The 23,818-nt window shown below is 36.2% G+C and overlaps 1 protein-coding gene across 2 annotated transcripts in view; it reads right to left on the bottom strand.

The window, feature by feature from the left end:
- The window catches only part of LOC144193894 (CUB and sushi domain-containing protein 1-like), a 253,549-nt gene that overhangs the window by 157,566 nt on the left and 72,165 nt on the right, over positions 1-23,818 (bottom strand). For both annotated transcript variants that reach the window (XM_077712526.1, XM_077712525.1), the window contains exon 3: positions 9,323-9,435. In XM_077712526.1, the coding sequence (XP_077568652.1) occupies positions 9,323-9,435 (113 nt within the window). The remainder of the gene's footprint in view (positions 1-9,322; positions 9,436-23,818) is intronic.

Here is a 23,818-nt window from a genome sequence, read left to right on the forward strand (position 1 = left end):
AGTCTGTCAATTTGTGCAGAAATCTATGAAAATTCAAAGGGTTTGCATACTCATGTTCACTCTATGAATGAGGCAATATTGGCAGCAGCCTTTTAGCTCAGACTGGAGACACAGAAAATATATTGACTGTCTTAGCCCTTGACATTGGGTTCATTTTCATCTACATTGACTCTGGTCTATAGCTGTGAGCGTTTTCGTATTGGCGTTTGTACACACTTGGTACATGTCCCTTTCCCATGTTACTCTATGCTGCAAATAATCACTAGGTATTAAGTCTCTCCCCTTATCGGTTGCAATGCTTGACCGCAACGCAACACAGTACTCAACTGTGATTTTAATGGAAAGGTTAACCCTCCACGCAAATTAATTAAAGTATTAAAATATGCACTATTCTGGTTTCACTTTTCTAAATGAAATTGGAAAAGACTATTTGGCACACAATCTGCATGATAGTTAAAGCAAGGAAAATGTGCCAATAAGACCAATGATCATAACTACTTGGCACATGTAGTGACCCATGAAAGACTTGTGAGAGCCAGTTGAAGACTGGTCGACCCTGAAAATGGAATGGCAAATGACTCAGATGACTGATTTGCAACATGTTAACTCTATTAAAATAATTGGCTAATGAATCATTCTTCTATGGTTCGGACTCCCATTGTCGTTAAAGTGTGACCATAAAAAGGAAACACTATGAAATATATTCTAATCGGCAGATCTATCAGAGGTGTCTAGATCTCATCGAAATAGATAAAATTTGTGTCAACCTCCTCATGGAATTTAAATCTCTCTGACCTCTGTAGTGAGTATGTACTTTGTGACCTGAGAGTTTTTTGAAAACATAAAATAAATAATTATAAGAGTCCATGGCCTAATAAAGTGGGGCTGTTATCTCCAGGCCATTAAAAGTTCCTTGTGAAAATACTCAGTGGAGGAATACATCTAGCGTGACCGAGAGAGTGCGAAAGAAAGGCATGTTACGACGCCTAGCGATAGAGTATGTGAAAGAAACCAATAAGGCTGCAAGTTGTGAGCAGTTGACTGTCTTTGCTTCATATCACTCGTCTCTCTCAATATCTGCTATTTATTGTATAAAGAGTGCAATTAAGCCTTTTCAGGGTTGTATTAAGCCGAACCCATAACCCAGACAGCATCTGTTTGGTGCAGATGCCCAGTGCAACAAATAACTGATCATTTGCAGGGATAGCCTTTATTTTAAATGTGGGCTTATTTCAAGCAACTAATAGTCACAGTCAGCATCAAGATGTGTTGTGTTAGGGTTAGAGTCTGTGACATTAGCAACTAAATATTGAACTCATGATATATTATGTGATAAATGCAGCTGTTTATATATATATATATATATATATATATATATATATATATATATATATATATATACATATATATATATATATATATATATATATATATATATATATATATATATATATATATATATATATATATATATATATATATATATATATATATATATATATATATATATATATATATATATATATATATATATATATATATATATATATATATATATATATATATATATATATATATATATATATATATATATATATATATATATATATATATATATATATATATATATATATATATATATATATATATATATATATATATATATATATATATATATATATATATATATATATATATATATATATATATATATATATATATATATATATAAATCTCTCTAAATATATATATATTTGGTATTCCGCTCATGTACTCAACTTTCCTCTTCCAGCCCTCCTCTTGGCTTTCTCTCTCAGCAAGAAACATATTTGGTATTCCCATAATGTCTGTCCCACGTTTCTTTCCTCTCCACTCTGCTCAGTTGCTCTGCTCGCTCTTTTCCTCTTCTCCTACCCTTCTCCTCCAAACACCTTCCCTCGTATGCATCATGATGCATTATCTTCTTTATCAATGCTTCTCCCTAGTCTCCCGTGTCTTAAACCACAACCTGATTTTTTGCATCCTCTACTTCTCTTTAAAGACTACATTCAGAAGCATTCAGCCTTGCTAATGTGTTGTTTACACTTCCAAAGACGGGATATTACTCAAGTGTGGGTCAGATAGGCTTATCTTATATCTTTCAGCATGTGTCTTATTATGCAACCCGCATTTAATTTTCTGCTTCATCTCTTCTGAGCCAACCATTCACTCTCACTAAACACTCAATGACATGAAAACATATATGAACCTCCTCGGGCACCAGTGACCATTACATGCAGATGACCTTTAATGATTTCATATTTTCATAGCACCAATATTTTTTGGTTTTGAATATGTTATTAGGACAGTTATACGACTAGTGAATCCGGTTTTATTTTCTAACTAGTGAAAAGAGGGTAACATTTTCAATGAAAAGGACTGAAAATTGTGCTTTTTTTCTTCTCCAAAGTCAAGTGTGACTCAAAGCAGTAAGTGTGAATGAGAAGGCAAAATTGTGGATATCCAATTTTTGGGATTGTCACAAAAACAAAGACGCTAAAATGCAATAGGCATTGCATTTCTATCAAATGTGGGCTACTACTGGGGAAATCCTATCTAAGAAGGAATGTTGAAATATAAATGTCTTTTTATTGAATTTATAGCCATGTTTTACGGTGTTAGACCTGGAGACTGCCTTACCAATTTGGCAACCTATGAGACAGCTGCCAATAAAATTCATTTTTGCATTTTAAACCATTTCAGCCACTCTAAATGATGTCAACATCTCAAAACGACATGGACACCTGGGGAGGCTTTTTTCCCTTGGGTTCCATAGACACGATTAATCAACAATCGAATAACTAAAATAAATTGAACACATGTTAAGACATGAAATCATTTCCCCCCCAAGCTTTTTAGCAATTGTTTAAAAACATGTATAAATAAGTGTAAAATGTTCAATTCTGTGGTCTATTAGTAATGCACACCACTGTTTGAGCTTTTGACTAATACTTGACACAGGAGAATAACCTCCATTTGAAATTTGCCAATGGAGGGATGCCCAGGATCGCAGATTGCATTTAAATTTTGTTGTTTTTGGAAGTAAACTTCAACCTGAACTTGATAATAAGACGCTTGCCTTGGATGGGAGTTATGTGTTAAACCTTGAAGGTGAGAGACAGCCAGCATTAGAAAGTATGTGAGTGAAGGCCAAGAAGGGGAAAAAAATAATGAACAGGGAAAAGAAAATGAGTGCATCTTAAATGGTGGAGGGCAAACACTTTGTTTCACCAAGATTTTTGCACTGATTTGTTAAACTTTGCTTATCAAAGAGAAAAAAAGCACAAAGGATAAAATGGGGACACCCAGATATGAAAATTCTTATCTATGCCCTCCAATATGCATGAATGCTATTATACTAAAACAAATGGACTCAATTATAACAAGGGGACACTTTGTTGGCTATAAACAATGATGGAATTCGAAAACTCTCCATTAAATCAGGTAAATTATTTTAACTTTAGCATGAACATATGCCTTTTTATCTATTTTTTTTTAAATTTGTGCAGTTGGTATAAGTCTACGTTTATCTGTCATATAAACATTCAAGCTTGCACCTGTGTGACTTTGAAAACACTACAATTTCCGGAAGAATATTACACGGGAAAATCAATAGTTTCACAGCATCTGTAGCCTCACATAATCTCCTTCATGCATCATCAACTTAAGTGTTTAATGATAAGTACAGCATTCCACTCATCTGACTGGAGGACCTAAGGTTCAGTGGTCTTTTTAAAGTGGAGCCAGCGGTACGGCGAGTAGGAATCACGGCCTGGAGTGTTGAATCAATGAACCAACCTTGAACCTGATTGCCAGGCCATGAACAAGACATTATCTCTTTCCTAAATGAACGGTTATACCTTTTTTTCTCCACTTTTCCACTTAGAAATCATTAACAGTACAGATGCGTTTCAGTGACTAAATTGACAATATATGTATGTCTTCAAACCGCATCATAATCAATGGCAACTTTCTTTAACTATTACCTTCCTTTGAATGTCACACAAACGGCATAATGAAATAAATATATTTAATAGGCTTGCCTATGTTTAACGCAGCACTCCTTTTGATATTCAAGAGAGAGTTATAAATAAATCATGTGCTACCACTATGCTTTGTGAGAATCTTACAAAGGTAACTGGAACAATTAATCCTGTACTCTTTTTTTAAGGTGATCGTTTGAAAGATGCATGAGCAGGTAATAATTATAAAAAAAATTAAAAATATAATAAATAAAAATAAATAAAACCTCTGATGGGACACCTGCCACAGCTTTTATGACACCAGTATTTGATTAAGCAGATATTAATATGGCATTTGTTCTGACATGATTTCTTTTTAATTATATATTTTTTTAACCCTAACCCTAAACCCTAACCCCTAACCCTAAAAATACAGACTGCGGGCTGGAAAGTTAACTAATTTTCAGTTTAAAATCAAATGCATTGTTGTTGTGATTACTGCTGTGATATGTTAAGTTTAGAGGTCATACAGTAGTTCTGTTGTTTGCTATGCTTGTATACATTGCATTGAGATTGTTCAGTGATTCAAAGATGCAAATTCAAATCTGACATTTGCCCTAACAAAAATACAAACAACAAGGTGTTTGACTTTGTAGCCTGGATCAATGTGCGCGACGACCACCAGTGCCAGAAACAACCGTTAGATGAACCCCCTTCATGGACGGCGTCCTACAGTGTCTCGGTCGATACGCTTTAGTGCTGCAACTGTCTGCCGACATGGCCGGTCATACACACAGAAACAAATTTATGTAGCAGGATCTGATCATCAAAGATGTCGAATCCCATTGTACTTTTTCCTGCAGGTTTAACGATCTGTTTGCGCCAAGAAACACCCCCGACTGAAACCTCTGGCATGGACAACAGTTTTTGACTGTACAGACAACGTGAACAGCAAAAGCAACAGTGGAAAGGACTGAATTATACAAGAACTTTACGTTGTTGAAGTGACGCAATTTAATTTTTCTTCTTCCAACCATTCAGTCGTTATTTGTATTCATCTTTCCAAGCCCTCTAGTGACTTATTTTTAAATAAAGTACGTAGCAACAATCCTAACAATGGTCTTTGTGCAGGCAAAAGTATCATTTTATCCACAGTAGGGGGATTAGTGAGATTTACCTTGATAATAATTTAGGAGTCCCCAGTAGGCATAACAGATTGATGGAGTTCGGACTTTAAATGTCAGCACACTAAACATGAAGTGGGAGAGGAGGATCTTCACACTGATGTGGTTTGGGAGAGCATTGTTTAAAAAATGATAACATACACTAATACCTTGAAATACAGATGTAATATTTTCGATGACTGCACTCACCACTTGAAACATCCATAAATTCTTAACATTGCTAAACATGGTCAGGATTGCGAGGTGCTGGAGCATATTCCTTTAGATGGTATATGTACCAATAAATCATCTGTGAGTTAAAACAATCATCTTTTAATGATCTTTGACATGAATGCAAATACTATTAATGTTTCAGACTGCCACAAATGCAATGAAAATGGTTATCATGTTTTAATAAGGGAAATAGTGCAGAAGGATATGTGCATTTTTTAAATTATTAGAATTACATCATTAAAAAAGGAAACTAAAACAATTAAAATTAAAACTTGCCTATTGTTTAATTCATTGTGGCTCCTTTTAGTGTACCCAACCAGACTACCTGCGGTGAGACCAGTACAAAACTCTCTTGCAAGGCTTTTTCTTTTTACATTAGTGTTCGAAATAATAGCAGTCCATTGTGACTAAGCAGATTAATCCACATTTTCAATAACATTTTAATTGCTACGGCCTTGGAGCCTTTGTTTTACCAATGCTCAATGTGAATGAAGCAAGTAGAATGGTGAAAGACAGCAGTATTTTAATGTATGTTTTCATGTCAAATAAAAGATACGAGATGTTGGTAGTAAGACCAAATTATATTTGCGAGTGACTTTAATAAGACTTTCTAAGGATGCTATTTTGTAATAGTGTCACATACTACAGTGTTATTTTATTCTAGGTATAGTCTCCACTCTGCCGTTCCTCAAGGCATACATTTTTAATATTTTAATATTTTAATATGCTCACTGCAATTGTGAAAGTCAGATTGCTGTCATGAATACCAAGGATCACCTGACTCTGCTCCGCTTCAGTGAATCTGTATCTTCTATGGATTTCTTTGAATTAAAGTAGTGGATGTAAGAATTAAAAAAAAAAAAACAATATTTATTAATACCGTACAAAGAAAATGACACTTTCACAACCCAAATCTACTTGTAAATAATATTTCAATGGCTTAAAAAAACAAAAAAAAAAAGAAGTATATTGCTACAATATATCCTAAATCACTGTTACTGTTAAATTTGATGTTGATAATGATGGGGACGTTCAGAGCATTTCCCCTCTCTGATCTATTAATATCAAGTTGTTTCCCTAATGTACGATTACAGACACATACAAATCCGGCCTGTGCGTCTCCATGCTTCCCTCATGTTCTCAGTCAACTCTCTTATCATTTTAAATGTCGCTATTCTCACCTCTCTCCCGCTGCTCTCAACTGGCTTTGGGCCGCAAATTAATTGATGATTATCTTGCCTTTACAGGGCCTGTCTGCAAATGTCGCTTTTATCAGTGAGGAATTGCTTTCCATTTCTTCTGACTTCATTTAGACGACTCATTCTTACTCTGGACTTATTTTTTCTCAGACTATGTACTCTCCTTAGGCTTCATCTAATAGCACTGTGTGCACAATGGTAATGCAAATACATCACCTTTCAGAAATCCATTGATAAGTTTAATATTCAAAGAAATTTTGAAATAGAAAGAATGTCAGTCAAGGTTGAAAAACGGTTTGGAATATCAATGAAAACAAAAACTATTTCATTTCCATCGTGAAACATTACATGAATGGGTGGGAGCAATGGATGAATGCCCTAAAACGCAGCAATATCAAGATAGGCAATGTCGGGTGAGTTGCATCACAATTTGGGAATGGACCACGGATGCTCAGACCAACGAGTCTGCTAGCACTGTTTTTTGAGCTTTTACATCACTTATGAGGACCCAGATGGCGTATAACTATGATAACAAATTTCAGGAAAGACTATGTCCCTTGTAAACTCAATAAGAAAAGGATTCTGTCTCTCAAGGTTAGAAACCCTACTATTGCATTATGCTTAAGTGTGCATGCATGTGACTGTATATTGCGCCCAACAATAAGGAATGCCTTGTCTACATGTTAAATACAGAAATTGAACTGTGCCTTTAAATACGGTGAGCTTTATGGTTGCAAAAATACGGTAGTTGTATATTTTCTGTGCAAATGATAATGGTCACAGTAAACAATACATGAGCAAGAAATCTGGACTGACTTCTGACTAACAAACACAACATGCACATGCCAAAACATATGGGAAAAAACATGAACATTGAGTAAGTCAAGTATGCATGTAGGGTCATTTTAGTTTGTCTTGGATATTTTCATCTGATTATTCATAGATCAACTCCTGTTATACAAGTGTGTGCACGTGTAGATTGTTTGTGTGTGTGCATTTGTGTGCATTTATGCATCTCGAAAAGGTCATATCCAGCCTTTGACTGCCAACAGGCACACCGATATCAAACAGTGTTGCTGCTTGCGGAGAGGAGGTCAACACACTACAAGCACTGGTGTTAGCTGATGCACACCCAAGTGCAGCAATGTAGAGAACACATGAGGAAGATAGCTTTACATTAATACTCTGTAAACACTCAAAGCAACTCCAACTGATACTGGGGAGACCAAGACAGCAGCAGCGAGCTGTGAGTCGCCCACACAAGATCATTAACATGGCCAGCTTTTCTCATAAATCAACAGCAGAGCTCAGGCTCACTTAGATCTTCCGCACGGGAAATATACAGCCTTTTCAACACAAAACATTGCCCTATGATTTATCTGGTTTTAGGATTGAAATTAACACCATATTCAATGACTTTCTCTTCTATTTTTGATTTTATATCTCAAACTATTTCATCTTCAAGTACTATTTAGTAATTTTTTTGAGTAGGTAAATTACTTTCAAGGATAGTGATTGTCAGTTGGGTACCTCGTGATTATATTAAAAAAGCGAGAGGTTTTTAGTTGCTTGTCTCTTAGCATGATTCCAAACACATACACCACTAGCACAGGCTGGCTCATTATTGCAGTCCTGTCATGTCTTGCCCCAACCTATTGTCTGCTAATTCTGTCCATCCTGGATGGAGCACTACCTTCCCAGGATAGGGGGAAAAAACAAACTCTCAGGTAATGTTACTGTTGTCATGTACAACAGCTATTGTTAGGTTCTGTGGTTGTTTAGGGTTTTGGTTCATTTTATGTTTGTGCCTTGTCCTTGTGATTGCCTATTGATTTCATCTGTTGCTGCATGCTCCTTGTGTGTCAACTAAACTCTCGCGTCACACACCTGTTCCTTAATGTCTTGTTATCCCATGTCTATACAAGCTCTCTGTTTTTGTGTAGTCATGGTAAAATTGCCATCCCTATTGTGTTACGATATAGTGATGTTAGGCATGAATACCTGAGGCCCCGTCCAAGCCTTGTCATTGGTTTGTTTGTCTTTGATACATGAACTGTCGTTCGCTTCCTCCTCCTTTGTTTGTACTACGTGTCTTGGACATAGCTAGTAAAATATTGCATTATTAACTTTTCACTTCACTGCTTCCCACCACATGTGCTCCCCGCTCATCAAGAATTGAAATCATGTTGTTATTATTCCACGTTGATTTGTATTTGGTTCGTTCTCCAAATGCATTCTCCTCATCCTAACTACTGAAAAACCGCCATCTAAATAGTAATAACTAATATGATGCTAGCTCATTGAGCAATAACTAAAGCCTCTTTCATCCATATAATAGTATATTGCCTGTGTTAGGTAACAGATGAAGCATAACAATGTCCATTGAATTGAAGGCAATTTGTATACATTTAATGTATGTATTTATGCTAATGCTGGAGGTGGTATACATTTAGAAAAAGGTACCATTTTATGATGAATTATAGCTGTTGATTTTTTAATAAAAATATATTGAGATATGACTGTTTTGACCATGGTTAAGAAACAAATCAAACTTGTATTTCAAATCGCTGCTGTAAGTGTATCTCGCGTTTTAGTGTTATTATCGTATTATTTGTAGGTGACACTTAGTTCTCATTTGATGACCAGTCAAGTGTTTAAAGTTGTTATATCAATTACTAGGTCATACAACAATCTGTTCATACATACAGTTCAAAAATGGCCTTACCTTCATAAACGGCTTTGAAGCCCTGTGCACTGACAGCAAAATCAGTGGTAAACCATAGTGCCAATATAGATCCAGTGCTGACAATCGGAGAAGGAATCATGAATCCTGACAACCTATAAAACAAAGAGAACCTTTTTGAAAATTCATTTCAGCTCAGCCTCCTCATGGACCAAATTTTTAACAAGTAAAAGTACAGCAAGAACTGTTTGTGCTTATATAAATGGTACCATTTTTTTGTTAAATCCCAAGCTCAGGAATTCATGCTTGGTCACATTTTTATTTGGTCACAAAACTTTAGGCTTTGAACCTTTTTTTCATTTTTAAATGAGATATCAAATCTGTAACAATCCCTAAAATGCAAATAAATAAAGAATAATTAATGGAGTTTACATTTAAACCAAGTGGAACAGATTAATGGCGGTACAAATTCAAACTCTGATATAAATAGATGGATTTAGCCTATAATACAATGTCTAATAGCCTTCACAAGATTAATAGAGAATGTAAGATTGTGGGAGAGGGGAAAAGGGAGAATTCATAGATAAGAAACAAAAAAAAGAGGGTTTAATTTAATCTACAGTCAATGACAAATGTTTTATTATGAAGGGAAATAAGTCAAAGAGTCATAGTAATATGGAGGAAATGGCTCAAACCCTTTAAAGACAAGGGAAGGATTGCCTATAAAATAAAATTAAATTATAAGAAGGGCCATGAAACACTTGGACAATGGAAATAATACAACATTTTGAATTGTTACATGAATCAAGGTAATTTTTAGTTTGTAAAGTCTAGGTATTGATATGTGCAGCACTTTTACAAGAAAATTCATATCTAGTAAGAAGTACTGCATCAGCACCTGCAAGTGTACGGATGAAATATTACTTCGGTCGATCAATACTAAGATGCAATCATTGCAACTATTCCTTCAAGTACAAACTTCATGACTGACATTGAAGACACAATTGATTGAAATTGGTTTCCCTTCAAAGATGATGAGCGTAACCATTTTAAAGGAGGTGGGAATAAGCCAGCTAATTATAAATGTAGTATTATAAAGAGCCATTTGAAGTGACTTTGGCAGAATATTCTGAAAAGGCTGGCAACCTAAACAAACATTTTAAAATGCATCTGATCTTCCTTACAAGCAGATTTGATTTGTGGTTTGTTGCTCTCAAACAGTGAATCGGTTATAGCATTTCACTGCTAATTGCAATTACATTTCTGTCCTAAGTTATGAGTTTATGAAGGGTCACTACAGCCAATAGTGTGTTATGGTCTAGAATTACGATACAATATAAATAGTCTTTGAAGGCAATGTTTTATTTTAACACTGGCCTGCACAAATACAATATGCTTATTCTATAGTGTAAAATTTTGAACAATGCAAGTATAGCCATCCTTCTTTTGCAGAAGAAATATTGCATTTAATCAGAAAATAAAAAGGGATTTTTTTTTTTTTAATTACATAAACTACAGAAATGTGAATTCAACAAAATTCTGAACAAATTATCAGGTCTATCAGTTTACATTGAGCTGGGCAGAGCTGAAAAATATTACCCCTAGAAGTATATACAGAAACAATGAGAACAATCCGAGTCATCAATCCAAATGCAACAGAGTGTCTATGGGAAAGAACAATGGTTGTAAAAAGAATTATTTGGCCTCAAAGCAAGGACAGAAGGGACAGAAAAGTAAATTAATAGTGCTTGTGGGGGGGGGGGGGTAGATGGAGAAGATGGTTAGTTGAGGAAAAGGAGAACATTGACATGGGGACTGAACAGAAGAGGCTCGTCCCCACCTCAACAGGCCCACCCTTACCCCGGCTATCCCCCCAAGTATACTGCTATATGAAATACATAATAGGGACTGTGTTTAGCATGGATTTTAGATTCACAATGTTGTACGGATAAAATAGAGTTCAATAGAGTTAGGTTAATAAAATGAATTGTTGAATCTTTATACATATTTACTTTTTTGTCATTTTAGTTGCAACAATGACACCATTGGGTGCCACATTAGAGGCACAATACAGAACATTTGTATTGAAAAAAATAACAGGAACTTGCTTTGTGGGTTTCTACATTGATTTTAATTGTACTAATCAACACAATTATAGGATGTCAAATAGCTGTCAACTTAGTAGAGGGTGATTAACCTATTAAGCAGGCTTTTTGTATTCTTTTCCCTCCCATTATTATAAGCTTTTTTGTAAGGTTGAATTATTTCCACTTAATGGTTAATTACTGCTAAAGTTCCATGCCTTCGGAGAACAAAAGAAATACTGCGCTACCATTTAGACACGAGTTATTTATAGTGGTAAGCAAAATTAATATATAAAAATATCACAAACAGAAAAAGTATGATTTCTACGAGCTATTATTTCAATATTGATGCCATATCTGTACATATAGTACATTAAAATGTGCCATAGAACAAAACGTCCTCAGTTTTTTGACATCTATGAAATCAGAGAAATTCATTGCCTTCTAAGTTCTGATGAAGCCTCCACAAAATTGTCACTCAGTTAATGAGCAGTAATCTCCTGTACAGATGGGCCATCTTGACTGAGTCATTTATCTCTGCTTCACCTCTTTAGTTTGTCGCACTCTGCACTCATTTCTAATCAGGACAGTGCATTGATCATATGTTAAAATATAGGACAGATGATACCATCGGTCAGCCTACCAGCTCAGACCATGAGACAGATGCTTAGTGAGTTATCTTTACAGTCAGATGACCAATCAGTCACTTTGCCTGAGTACATTTTCTTGCTGCATCCATCTGTCTTGGTGTGCTTCTTTAGTGCTGCCCGCCAGCCTAGAAGACCAACTAATTCTCCCTGTTGCTTTAACAAATGTACAAATCCTCTTCAAAGAATCAGTCTAAGTTGAAGGTTGTTGAAAATGAGCAGACTGAACATCATTTAGTAATCAATAGTCAAGATGTGTATACATCTTTATCAATATTCAAGTTTTAGTGGATAAAAAAACACTGCGAAAGTGATGCAATACAAAGTCGAACATGTGTCACCCCTCCAAATAAGAACCTGAGTGCATTTGTCATCAGTGAATATCCGGCATGATTTCAACTTGCTGTTTGCAAGCAAACTATACCCAGACACTAAAAATGCATCTCCCCTCAGAGAGTCCAATTTAGAGTGTCTTTTGTTGACAGTGAGAAACGAACACAGCACAGTTATGGTGAGAGAAAGAGTTGAGTGGGGGGAGAAAAAGCTTGACGTGACAGCCTATTTGTGGACAGAGGATTCATACCGGCATGGTTGCTTTAAAATGTCTCATTGTCACAAAGCAGGAAAGTCCCGTGACAACAAAGGTGGGATATATTTCTGCCACCATGGGCTCTCAGCACTGCAGCCAGTATAGACATGAGAAAACTGCCTTTAATAGACACTCAGGCAATCATTTATGATTTTGAAGCCTCATTTTGTCTGCCGATTTGGTTAATCATTCAATATTGGCAATCTTGTTACCAATTCTTGTCTTTGGTGTTTCACATTTAAAAGGCATGTTTATTTTAAATTGAGTTCATCATTTACGTGTGGGGACTTTTCGGCTAAAAAAAGCATTCGTCCAAATTTTTGGAGCAGATTGGGGAAAATGTTCCAAGTATACGATAAAAGGTCCATGTAGGCATGCTAGGAATAGTTTGGTGTGAAATCACTTCACACATCAACTATACTGGTAGGAAGGAAGAGACCATTTGTGTGAAAGCTCATGACAACACATGCCAACATTCTATGAACAGAAAAAATGATTTTTTTCCTCATAGTGCAGCCTAGTGCAATAGACAATGACAGTTCATAATTACAGTGTGTATTATAAATCTACTATCACAGATCCCGTTTATTTTTTAATTTGAATGTAAAAGAACAAATCTTGTTTAAGCAGCGGGTCAGTTTCTGTTGAAAAGGTTGAAACAGGGTGAAAGTGGGCTTTCAAATGGACTTTCCCATTTTGGAATCAATGACGCTTTAACAGCTGGTCGGCCTTTATCGCTCTGCATGATCATGACCTCATGTATTTGGAGAAACCCTAAATGGAAAATTGCCTAGTGTGTCAAAAAGGCTCTTTTGAAAGGGTAAAAAGAGATGGCAAATATATGCCAAATGGCAGCCCAGCGGATGAATAGTTAGCGCACCGGCCTAACAGTGGGGGACCCGGATTAAAATACAGGTCGGTCCACCTGTGTGGAGTTTGCATGTTCTCCCCGGGCCTGTGCGGGTTTTCTCTGGGATCTCCGGTTTCCTCCCACATTCCAAGAACATGCATGGTAGGCTGGTTGGGCACTCTAAATTGCCCCTAGGTATGAGTGTGAGCTAAATGGTTGTTTGTCTCCTTGTGCCCTGCAATTGGCTGGGCACCAATTCAGGGTCCCCCCCGCCTCTGGCCCGAAGACAGCTGGTATAGACTCCAGCACCCACTGCAGCCTTAGTGAGGATAAAGCGGTTCCGAAAATGAGATGAGAATATGCTAACTGAAACCGTTAACTGGAGGTTGGAGAAATAGTCAAAATTGTGCTACGCAAATATTCTCTTCTCAAGTTAAATTTCATAATAATGAAGGCAGTAAAATCCATTATCATTGGCATGAATACAAAAAATCAATTGGGCATGACTAGTAATCCATTTCCAATAATTACTGTCTTTTGTGATAAAAAAAGAATGGTGATGTGAGGAAGAGTAGAACATAGAAAGTTCTGATGAAATATAAACATGTTTGTGCTAATTATTTGCACTACAAAGCAAGACATTTTGCATAAGTCAATCGCTAATATCAACAGGCAGTTCAATATCGCATTTCAACCACAAAAACAGAAATAGCTTGTCCATGCAAAATAACTACAGCTGAAAATGTCCCCTATTTTGATACTGTACATTTGAATACTATACATTTAATGAAAATTTGAGTAATTAAGAATATACTGTGTTGGACTGCACTAGTGTCACTATGTACAGGAAAAAAAAACGCTTCTCGTCAGTCACAAACAGACTACAAATGAGAAATGACTAAAGATAACCTTTCTGTTCCAGTCATATGGAGCAATTGCTGCTTTCTTCCTCAGAACATTTGTAGAGTAGATACATGTCTCTGGGGTAAAACTTTTTGTTTTAACATGTCATTCTGAAAATGTGGCCCATTTTTTAAGGCACAGAGGGAAAAGATGAATGGAATGTGTTCATTGGACACTGACTTCAATAGAGACAATGAAAAAAAAACGGAAAGTCAGTCAGCAGTCACTGAAGAAACATTGAAACACTTAAAAACAACCAAATTGAACGAGGGAACTAGATTAAATTGTAGACGAAGAGAGCCGTTAAACTGGCAGAGATTCATATACAAACTTTGAATCTCTGTACTGGGTATCATAAATCCTTGGCTAGCATACTTTTCATTTGAGGATATTTTAAGACCAGCTTGGTATATACAAACAGCAGTCTGAGGCAATGAGTAAACATTTATCTCTCCGTGTATATATTATTGTTTGCTAAAACAAAGCTTTTGTTACTAGAAGGAGGGAGCTGCAAAATGATCAGATGATCATTAACAATTTGATTTATCTTACACTGTCCATCAATGTAGAATGGAATGCAATTTGGATTGCAACCAGCAGTGGCACCTCGCCTTGCTCATTCAATTTCTACCAGGAGTGGCAGAATGGGAGATTTTAGGACAGGTGTTGGATGTATGAACAGGTGCATATATTCATGCTTAGACCTTTATAATTGGAGGCCATTGCCAAATGAATAATTAAAATGCAAATCTTTCATATGGCTCCTATCAAGCAAGAATTTGTTTCAAGAGGAATTAATACATTTGGACATTGGTTTTGATAGTTTTACTTAGTTCAATATTTCTTAACTCAAAACAAGAAGGCAATATTAAAGTTCATTGTCGGAAGTTTAGTGTTTGAAGTATAGAATTTATTTTGTCTTGTGCCCTACAACTGAAAATTTTTTGACAACAGAGTAAGTCAATACATCATCCATATTCTGGATGGATTTGTGAATTGTTGTGGGCAAACAATCTAGAAAAACGATCTCTGATGTTGATTGTGTCTTGGTCTGCAGGATATTAGTTCATAAAAATAAACTGAATTGAAGCAAAATGGAGGCTGGCTGGCAACACTGGCTCTTTTCCATTGTTAATGTGTTTAGTACACTAAAAAGTGGTGAAATGTGAGAAATGGACATGCGCCAAAGAAAGGACTCTTGGCAAAATTTCTCTCCCTAAAACTTCAAAACATTTACAGTAATCACTAAAATTAAGAGCCCTGCTTAACAAGTGTTTCACACAAAGACTAACAAAAATAATGTATAATTTTGACAGCTTGTAAATTTTTAAAAACTAATTTCAGATTTCATCTAACAAAACATGTTTTTTCTAGTTGAAAATTATTGTATTGTTACTTTTCTGAAAGAGAAAAAGCAAAGTTACGTTAAGGACAACGTTCAAAAATGTTGAGGGATGAATACGAAACTATTGTTAAAGGAACATCAAATATACTTATTAGTTTTCTTTCTATGCCTGTGGATCTTATGTGAGGGGCATAGTGTGGATCAATATAGTTTTGTTGTGAAGCCCCGAAGTCTCAAAGTGTAGAGATAGAAACACTTATCTTCAAAAATCTGTTTAGTCTGCGATCGGCTAGCCACCGATTCAGGGTGTCCCCCAACTCTGGCCCGAGGACAGCTGGATATGGTTCCAGCACCCTCCCCACCACACCACCCCCCACTCTAATGAGGATGAAGCGGTTCAGAAAATGAGATGAGATGAGATCTGTTTAGTTATTCTGCCAGAGGAAGAAAAGAAATGCAACAAGAAAAATAACCCTCCACAGTACTATGTATACAAATGTACGTGTACCAACTCAAAACACATTGTTAACTGTGTCAAACCTTGACCATTAAATACAATCTACGGGGACACAGCCCAACACAGCTGTCGAACTGGATAGCCTCCACTGTAATTAAAGAAAGATGCGACGTTAACCACGTGAGACTCACCTAGCCACACTGCAAATGTCTTTTTTGCCTCACTATGCTTCTACGCGGTCCTCTAGGCACAACCTTGGCAAAAACAGCAAAGAGCTACAAATCTGTTCGAGGCAGGGCAGCTGTGCAATGTTCTGTTTTTCATTCCATTTAAATGAATCACTTCAATGTGTATCCACGACCCAAAGTGATCTAGTTAATTAATTCAGTACAAATTAATAAGGCCTACATTTCAAAACCCTGCATAACTGGATAATCACTTGGCAAAAGTCAATATGCATGCAATGATGCTGAACATGTGGATGAATGCCGGGTATGTAAACAGAAATTGTGTCCCAAGTGTTCAGCATAAAGTAACAAAGAAAACTTTTAAACACAGAAGAAAAATCGATCAAATTTGGCCTCAGAAAACCTAGTGCATACAATCAAAATAACCCTCATGAAGGTATATTAATAGGCACAGTATTAATTCATATAAAATATCTATAAGATTTTGGGCTTTGACCAAGATAATCCTAGACATTGACACTGTCATAGAGGTTATTATTAAACTATATGCTGTAATTGTAGTATGGCCATATTTCAAATATCATTGTAATTAGATACTATATACAGATATAAAAGCTTTTTTTTTCATTTTAAAAAGTTGCAAATTTCATACAGTCACTTTGCAGTGAAAATTGATGACATCAATAAAATTGCTGGACTATAGCATGAATTTCAAATTGTGTTAAACGACCAACATAACAGTTGCTCGTATTATAACATTTTACCCAAGAAATACTTTTTTGTCTCCTTTTCCAATCACAATCTATAGCGCTTACCTAGCAATGGAAATTGACTCTGCATTGTTCTAAAAGTAAGTTTGGATGTGTAAATGTGTGTTTGTGTCTGTGTGATTATGTCAGACCACAATGAAACGCACTTAATGCAGTGCTATGGGCAATATCAACAGAAGAACAACTCCACTAAAGTAGGCCAAGCTTCCCTTCCACACACACATACAATCACAGCATCACCAGTCCACTGTGGGGGGAAAGGCATTATTTGACAAACCGTTCAAATTAATTCTCTTTGCTTGTGAGAGAGAGCAAGAGAAGAGATGGGAAGAAAAGGGTAGGATTAGAGAGGGAAAATGAGCATCAAGAGAACCCCTTTCTTCTCCATGTTCTGTCCTCCACCCTCTTCCTGTGCCTGCTATAAGCCTGTCCCATGTGTCAGGTGTGGAAACCCATGACATGTGTCCTCTTCATGCCGGTAACTACATGTCTCTACATGAGTGGGAGTATGTACTGCATGTGAGTGTGAGAGTGACAATGTGTGAACATTAATAGCCTTTAAAGCCAAATGCATACCCTAAAGACCACCAGGCAAGGACACCTTTGACACACTCACATCAACACATACGATACATGTGTACTTTATCCATTTTAGTATGTGGAAACACACAAGCATATCCAAGTACTGTATGAAAACTAAACTGCAGGTTTTCATTCCAACCTATAAAGAGTACACATTCACCAATATAGTGTCCTACAAGTGCAATCAGTGGATCGCAGTAGGGTGCTTCTTGTTTTCTGCAGAAATCTCATACGTCAAATGTTTGTGCTGGATCATTTGGAACAAACCTACAGCGTCCCTTGAGGACTGGTTTGGCCACCCCTGTTGTTAGGGGACACGCAAAGACTTCAGTCTAAGCAACTGTAATACTTCAAAAACACTATTCATCTAATTTTATTACATACCCACACAACTGGGATGGAAAAAATCATTGTACCTTAATGCACAAAATCAAAGTAGCGGCAACGTGCAGTGGAATTAATTCCCACCATGCTCTGTCTCCAGAACGATGATAGGATTAACAGAATTTTGAGTGTTATATTTAACTGAGAGTAGTTTGATTTAAGAATGTGAAAAGGAATAGTTTTCAACAATGTTGCATTATTAGTATTTTTAAATCCTAAAAATGGAAGAGATTGGCCATGTCCATAGCAGAGAATATTCAGGAGGGGCCCAGGATGCATTTTCAAAAAGTGTATAATACTTACGAATTACGATTTAGCTATCTGTTTTTTTTTCTTCCAAAAATCTGATTGATGTGGGGTCATTTGTCCTTTTTTGTGCTGCAGCAGCACTACCAGACAGACTACACATACCAAGTACCCGTTATGAATGTCATTACTTTGTTAAATGGTTGCAATGTTATCTAGACTATTACAATGGTTCATATGGGATTTCAAATAGGCTGGAAGCTTGTAGTTACTACGATGATTTGTCTTTTGTTTTTCACTAAACGTTTCTTATTACTTTCTTTTTGCGTAACAGTTCATTCCCTACTGATTTTTTTAGCTAATTTACATGGTTATGTAGTTACAAATTATGAATACTTTAGTTGTAAACAAAAATGGATCCAAATCCTTTTTGAAAGATTGTTATTATACTTTGGAAGCAGATGGGCAATGCATGATGACTAGACTGAAACAAGAATGTGTTTTTTGGGTTTTTTCTTTAATTCTCACGATTTACTACACACAAAAGCTCTGTCCTATCCAGCTTTATTTTTTTATCTAGTCGGTTTCATCTTCAGAATAGCACTAAAACAAAATGGGGAAAAAAACAAGATCGTTTGAAGATGAGGGTGGATTTTGAGGCACGAGAACGTTGTACCTTCGGAATTGTGAACTCTTCCCTGCCGCCAAATAATTATACACTACGATTTGTGCAACACGACAATGCTGTCCTGTTGGCCTGGTTGAATGGGCTGAGACTTCAGGGTTGTGCGCTGCACCCTTAAGCCAGCCAAAGGGCTAGATTTAAAAGGTTTTTCCTCTGTTATCTTTCTCGTCTCAGTAAAAACAGAGTTGCTTCAAAATCTTGCCAGCATTTTATAAAATGCAATTTCCTCTGTATGGCGCTTTGAAATGAGCAGTATTGTATGCAATTTTAGAGCTGACGAGCATGAAAATGACATCTCAACAAAGACCATCTATTATAGGCTTCGAGTAGTAGCAGTTCATTTTAAATTCATTTCTTTGTTCCTATGGAAGTAGTATATGAAGAGGCATAGACAAAGGGGCCAGAAGAGTGAGTGAGAAATCGGGAGAGTTCATCTCTATTGTCTTTCCCAATCTAAAGATTGGCCATAAAGATCTAACATATATTGCGTTGTGGATAAGTACATGTTCTTCTGATGTGATGTGTCTAGTCGAGGTACTGGTGAAGTGATTATTTTAACACTGGAGTGATGCCTCGTGGCTAAGGCCAGTAGCCCAACCAGACAGGATAAGTTTCAAGATGCCATCTCCTGAGCCTGCCAACATCCAATATCTACTTGCTCTCCAAAGTAAATATCTTTAGAAGCCTGCATCAATCTTACAGGCATGTTTTAGGCCAACACAACTCCTACCCATAACATGTTTACTCGTTATCGAAAAGAACAATAGGCATCGATTGCCTCTGAAATGGTAGTCCCCTGTTAGAATTTTGGAGATAAGATATGTTGAGTTTGGAGAGCTTTCCTGAAAATTGACGCGAAGTGAGTCTCATGTGATGAAATAACCTTGAGGAATTCATCAGATTTGACAGTTGTCAGTCAGTCATCGATTATGACACATTTCCAGTTAATAGAGCAGTTAATAGTCATTCAGAACTTAGCTGCATTGCCATACACTTTAAAAAATCATCACAATCACTCTGATCATTTTACTTGATATTTTACAAAATGGCTTCCAGCAAGTATATCAGATTTGTATTTATAAATTTCATTATTTATTATTAATATGGGATTTATATTCTGCTTGCGACCAAAAATATCCAAGTATCCAGTATTTTCTCATTATTTTCTCTATATTTTTCAGTATTACTCATTATTTTATTGTCACTGTATTCAACTTGGATAGTGGGTTTGGGTTTGGTGGCCAATTAAATGAACAAATAATCAGTAACTGACGTTAATTCTTGGTAATGGTATGCTAATTTGAGCATAAAAAGGACTGAAATGTGGTCTAAGAGGTTAAAGTTTTTACTTTTTATGCACAAACTTCAGTTAGTGAAAAACTGGTACTTTAAGTTTGCTGTACATGGGTCTCCCATGTACACAACAACGATAGAGCCATGACATAAGAGCTCAGCAATTTGTTGAAGTTAAATATGTGACTATTTCAGGAAACCCAACCAAAGACTCACCTCAACACCTACTCGCACAGTCAGTCACAATAGAATGTTCCAATTTTCCACATTGCAAGCAGCCTACACAACCAAAATTGTCATTTGAATACACCCACTATACTGCAATCCAGTTCTTGAGATTCATACAATTTGCATATTTAAACAGTCCATTTGCAGGGATGAGAAAACAAGGAAAGAATTAGTTTGATGAACAACATGTCCGTGAGTACGATCATAAGAAAGAAGGCAACGTCCTAAGCTGTTTATTACAGATTAGTTGATTATTTATTTGTCTGTTTGTTTTTTTCTTGTTATTCGTGCACTTTGTGGTGAATGTTAAAATCTAATTTTACTTGTATAATGACAGTAAAAGCATTCAAATCAATTCAAGATAGGGCAAAATTAGTTGGTGCTTATTCCAGCAGTCGTCTTTTTTCTTTTGACTGTTTTGAAAAATGTTCCATCTTGATAGAGCAAAAACTAACAAACACATTTCTATCTGTGTTTTCAGGGTGTGTTTGCTTTCATATTCACACCATGCAAACACCCCAAGGGGTGGGGAGGGGGGACAAGCTAAATCTGAGCTCAGATGTTCTAAAAATGACAGTCAGCCATTCAGGCAGCCTGTTAGTCAGGCAGTCAAGCAGTGCAGAGAAAAGTGCCAGGGGCGTGGTGTCTAAATGCCCATGCACATTACATTTTATGATGTATATGTTTTTGAAATGCAAATCAGAAATCAATTGCTATGCCCTACGGATTGAATTAAATGAGCGGGTTGAATTAGCTTGTACTATCGTTGTGACTGTGACTTACAAACTCCTCCTCTTCACAGTTAAATTAAAGTAGGTGTGTAATGTCATCACCAATTTATCTGTAAACTTGTTTGTGTGGAGTTTCCAACATGTTTCCATTGGTTTTGTCTTCAGCCTTCAAGCCTAAATTGTGCTCATGTTGGAATGGTGTTCCAAATACACCTTAAATGAACTGACATACTGCAGGATTTTAAAAAAATGGTCGTACTTTTAATCATCATCAAATGGATTAACTGCTATCTTTTGTTTTTGTTCACTGGAAACACACACCTACTTAACCTTAAATTAATTTGTTTTCAGTGTGAATTTAGTAGAAATAAGTGCTGGTGCTCAAGTGCATTGTACTAATGTTTAGTATTTCTCAAATTAAGAAAAATACTTTCACTAAAATGAAAATAGTGAGATTTACTCCGATACATTACTTCATTAAATCTTAAAAAGAAACTAAACAATACATTAGAGCAATGTTTTGCATTTAATAAGCAAAACTCACTATTCTAGGCAACAAATTAAGGATAGCAAATGTTTAAAAAATAAAAAAGCTGCAATCACCTATATACCAAGCAATGAATCAATTATATTTTGATTTCCATGGTAAAATTTAGGGAAAAAAAATATATATATACATGAGGACTTATAGACTCTTACTTCGTCTTACCCCTTATCTGGCTTGATAATATAATTGAAAACAATTCTATTGAGTTTTAACTTTAAAAAAAATTGTTGGTCTAACAAGTGTAAATGCGATGTTTCAGTGAAGAGAGAAACTCAGGTTGACATGATCTAATTAGGCTTTGAAAAACTGAATGGCATTGAAAGTTATACAGAAAGAATGTTTGCGTTGTGTGTACAACTGTGTGTGCAGTGTAGAATAAGCAATTTGAGGGATCAAAAGGAGGATTCTATGCATCAACAAGACAACCTTGAGACAACTTAAGCAAATCTCAGCAGCCGTGCAGCCCTAGTTTTCTTTAAATTAAGCGTCAAATGGTGTCTCGCCTGCCTGTTACCTTCATTTTCCAAATCTCTTTTCTCTTGTTTCATCTCTCCTCAGTGCCTTCCCTCAGCATTAACAGGTGTTTAGAGCAGTAGGAGGCCTGCTGACCTAAATATTCTCATCAGTCCAACAGATGACTACTGCTGAATTACTTCCAAGACAGCCTACAGTGACCCTTACTGTCACTTTTATTCAGTAAACGTCACACTTTAAAGATGTTGGAGGGGCTAAATGAAAAATTAACTAGCGAGTATATTGTGCTGTGCATCCATAAAAGCTTTTGTTCAAGGATAAACATCTCAATTAGAGAGAAGGGGTGATTTTTAGTTTTCTTACTAGCACCACCTGGGACACACAAATGATAGTTTTTGTCAAATGCCAGCAATAATAATAGTTTAAAATCTAAAAATGATAAAAATGCTTGTTACACATTTTGGATTATAAATACGGTGTTAAAAAATATATATTGGAAATGAATTCATATGTATTTATGTATATCAATTGTCTCAGTGGCAGCATTCATGTATACTTTTCCTGATCCTGTTCAATTTTACTTTACATAATGTGAAAACTGCTCTCAACTTTGTGATGAACGGGTGACAAGTTGAAGCAGCTTAGAGAATTATCAAGACCACAATACGACACAGTCAGACGGACAGAACTACAAACCGCAGAGGGACTTAGTTCAACTAGGTTTAGTGTGTGTTGTGTGTGTGTTTGTGCGTGCGTGTACATGTGTGTTGAAGTGTTTCGTAGGCCTCAGGTCTCTTTGTCAGCATGCTTCTACGCCCACCACCTCCTCCTCCTCCTCACCTCAACATTTCATCCCCAACCATCCTTCTTCCCCCACATTCCCTCTTCATGTCGCTTCCTTTGCCACAGACTTGGATTAGTTCCATTGCCTGGTTATCTAGTGTTGGCCTATTTGTAACAAAAAAAAGTGTAGATTTAAACTACCTTCAAGGAAAGAAGCGACGGTGGTGAAAGTTTTACTTTGCTTATTACAAAATTGTGCAGACAATAGCAGAGAAATTAATCTGAGTTGCAGAAAGTGTCAAGTAATTTCACCACACTCACAACAGACATACACAATTGTATCTGTTCATGGTCATAATTTCTTCAAATGAGACTCTCCTTAAAGTCTGAATAAAAGAGGGCAACAGGGACATCTATGTCCTATTACTAAGTGAAGAGGCTAAAGTTTAATATACTAACCCATGAAAGTGGTAATTAAGAAATGGGATTTCATTATCTTGGCGATTTAATGGTAATTATTGGTACGTTTAGTAGCAGCAGGCAGAGAGACTTTTTTTCTCTACTTTCAAAGGCCTTAACTTGTCACATTTTGTTGGGGTTTTGGATGGATGTGTGCATGTTTTTCCTTGCGTGTGCTGTACGGGTGATTGTGTGCTTTTCGCCTCTTGTGTCCCTCTGGGCTTCCCTTCCCTTCCCTTATGTGGCTAGGTGTGAGTGATTCATAATCAGCCCTTGTGTGTGTGTTTAAACCA

This window comes from Stigmatopora nigra, chromosome 3 (genome assembly GCF_051989575.1).
Source record: "Stigmatopora nigra isolate UIUO_SnigA chromosome 3, RoL_Snig_1.1, whole genome shotgun sequence".
Classification (NCBI taxonomy): Eukaryota; Metazoa; Chordata; class Actinopteri; order Syngnathiformes; family Syngnathidae; genus Stigmatopora; species Stigmatopora nigra.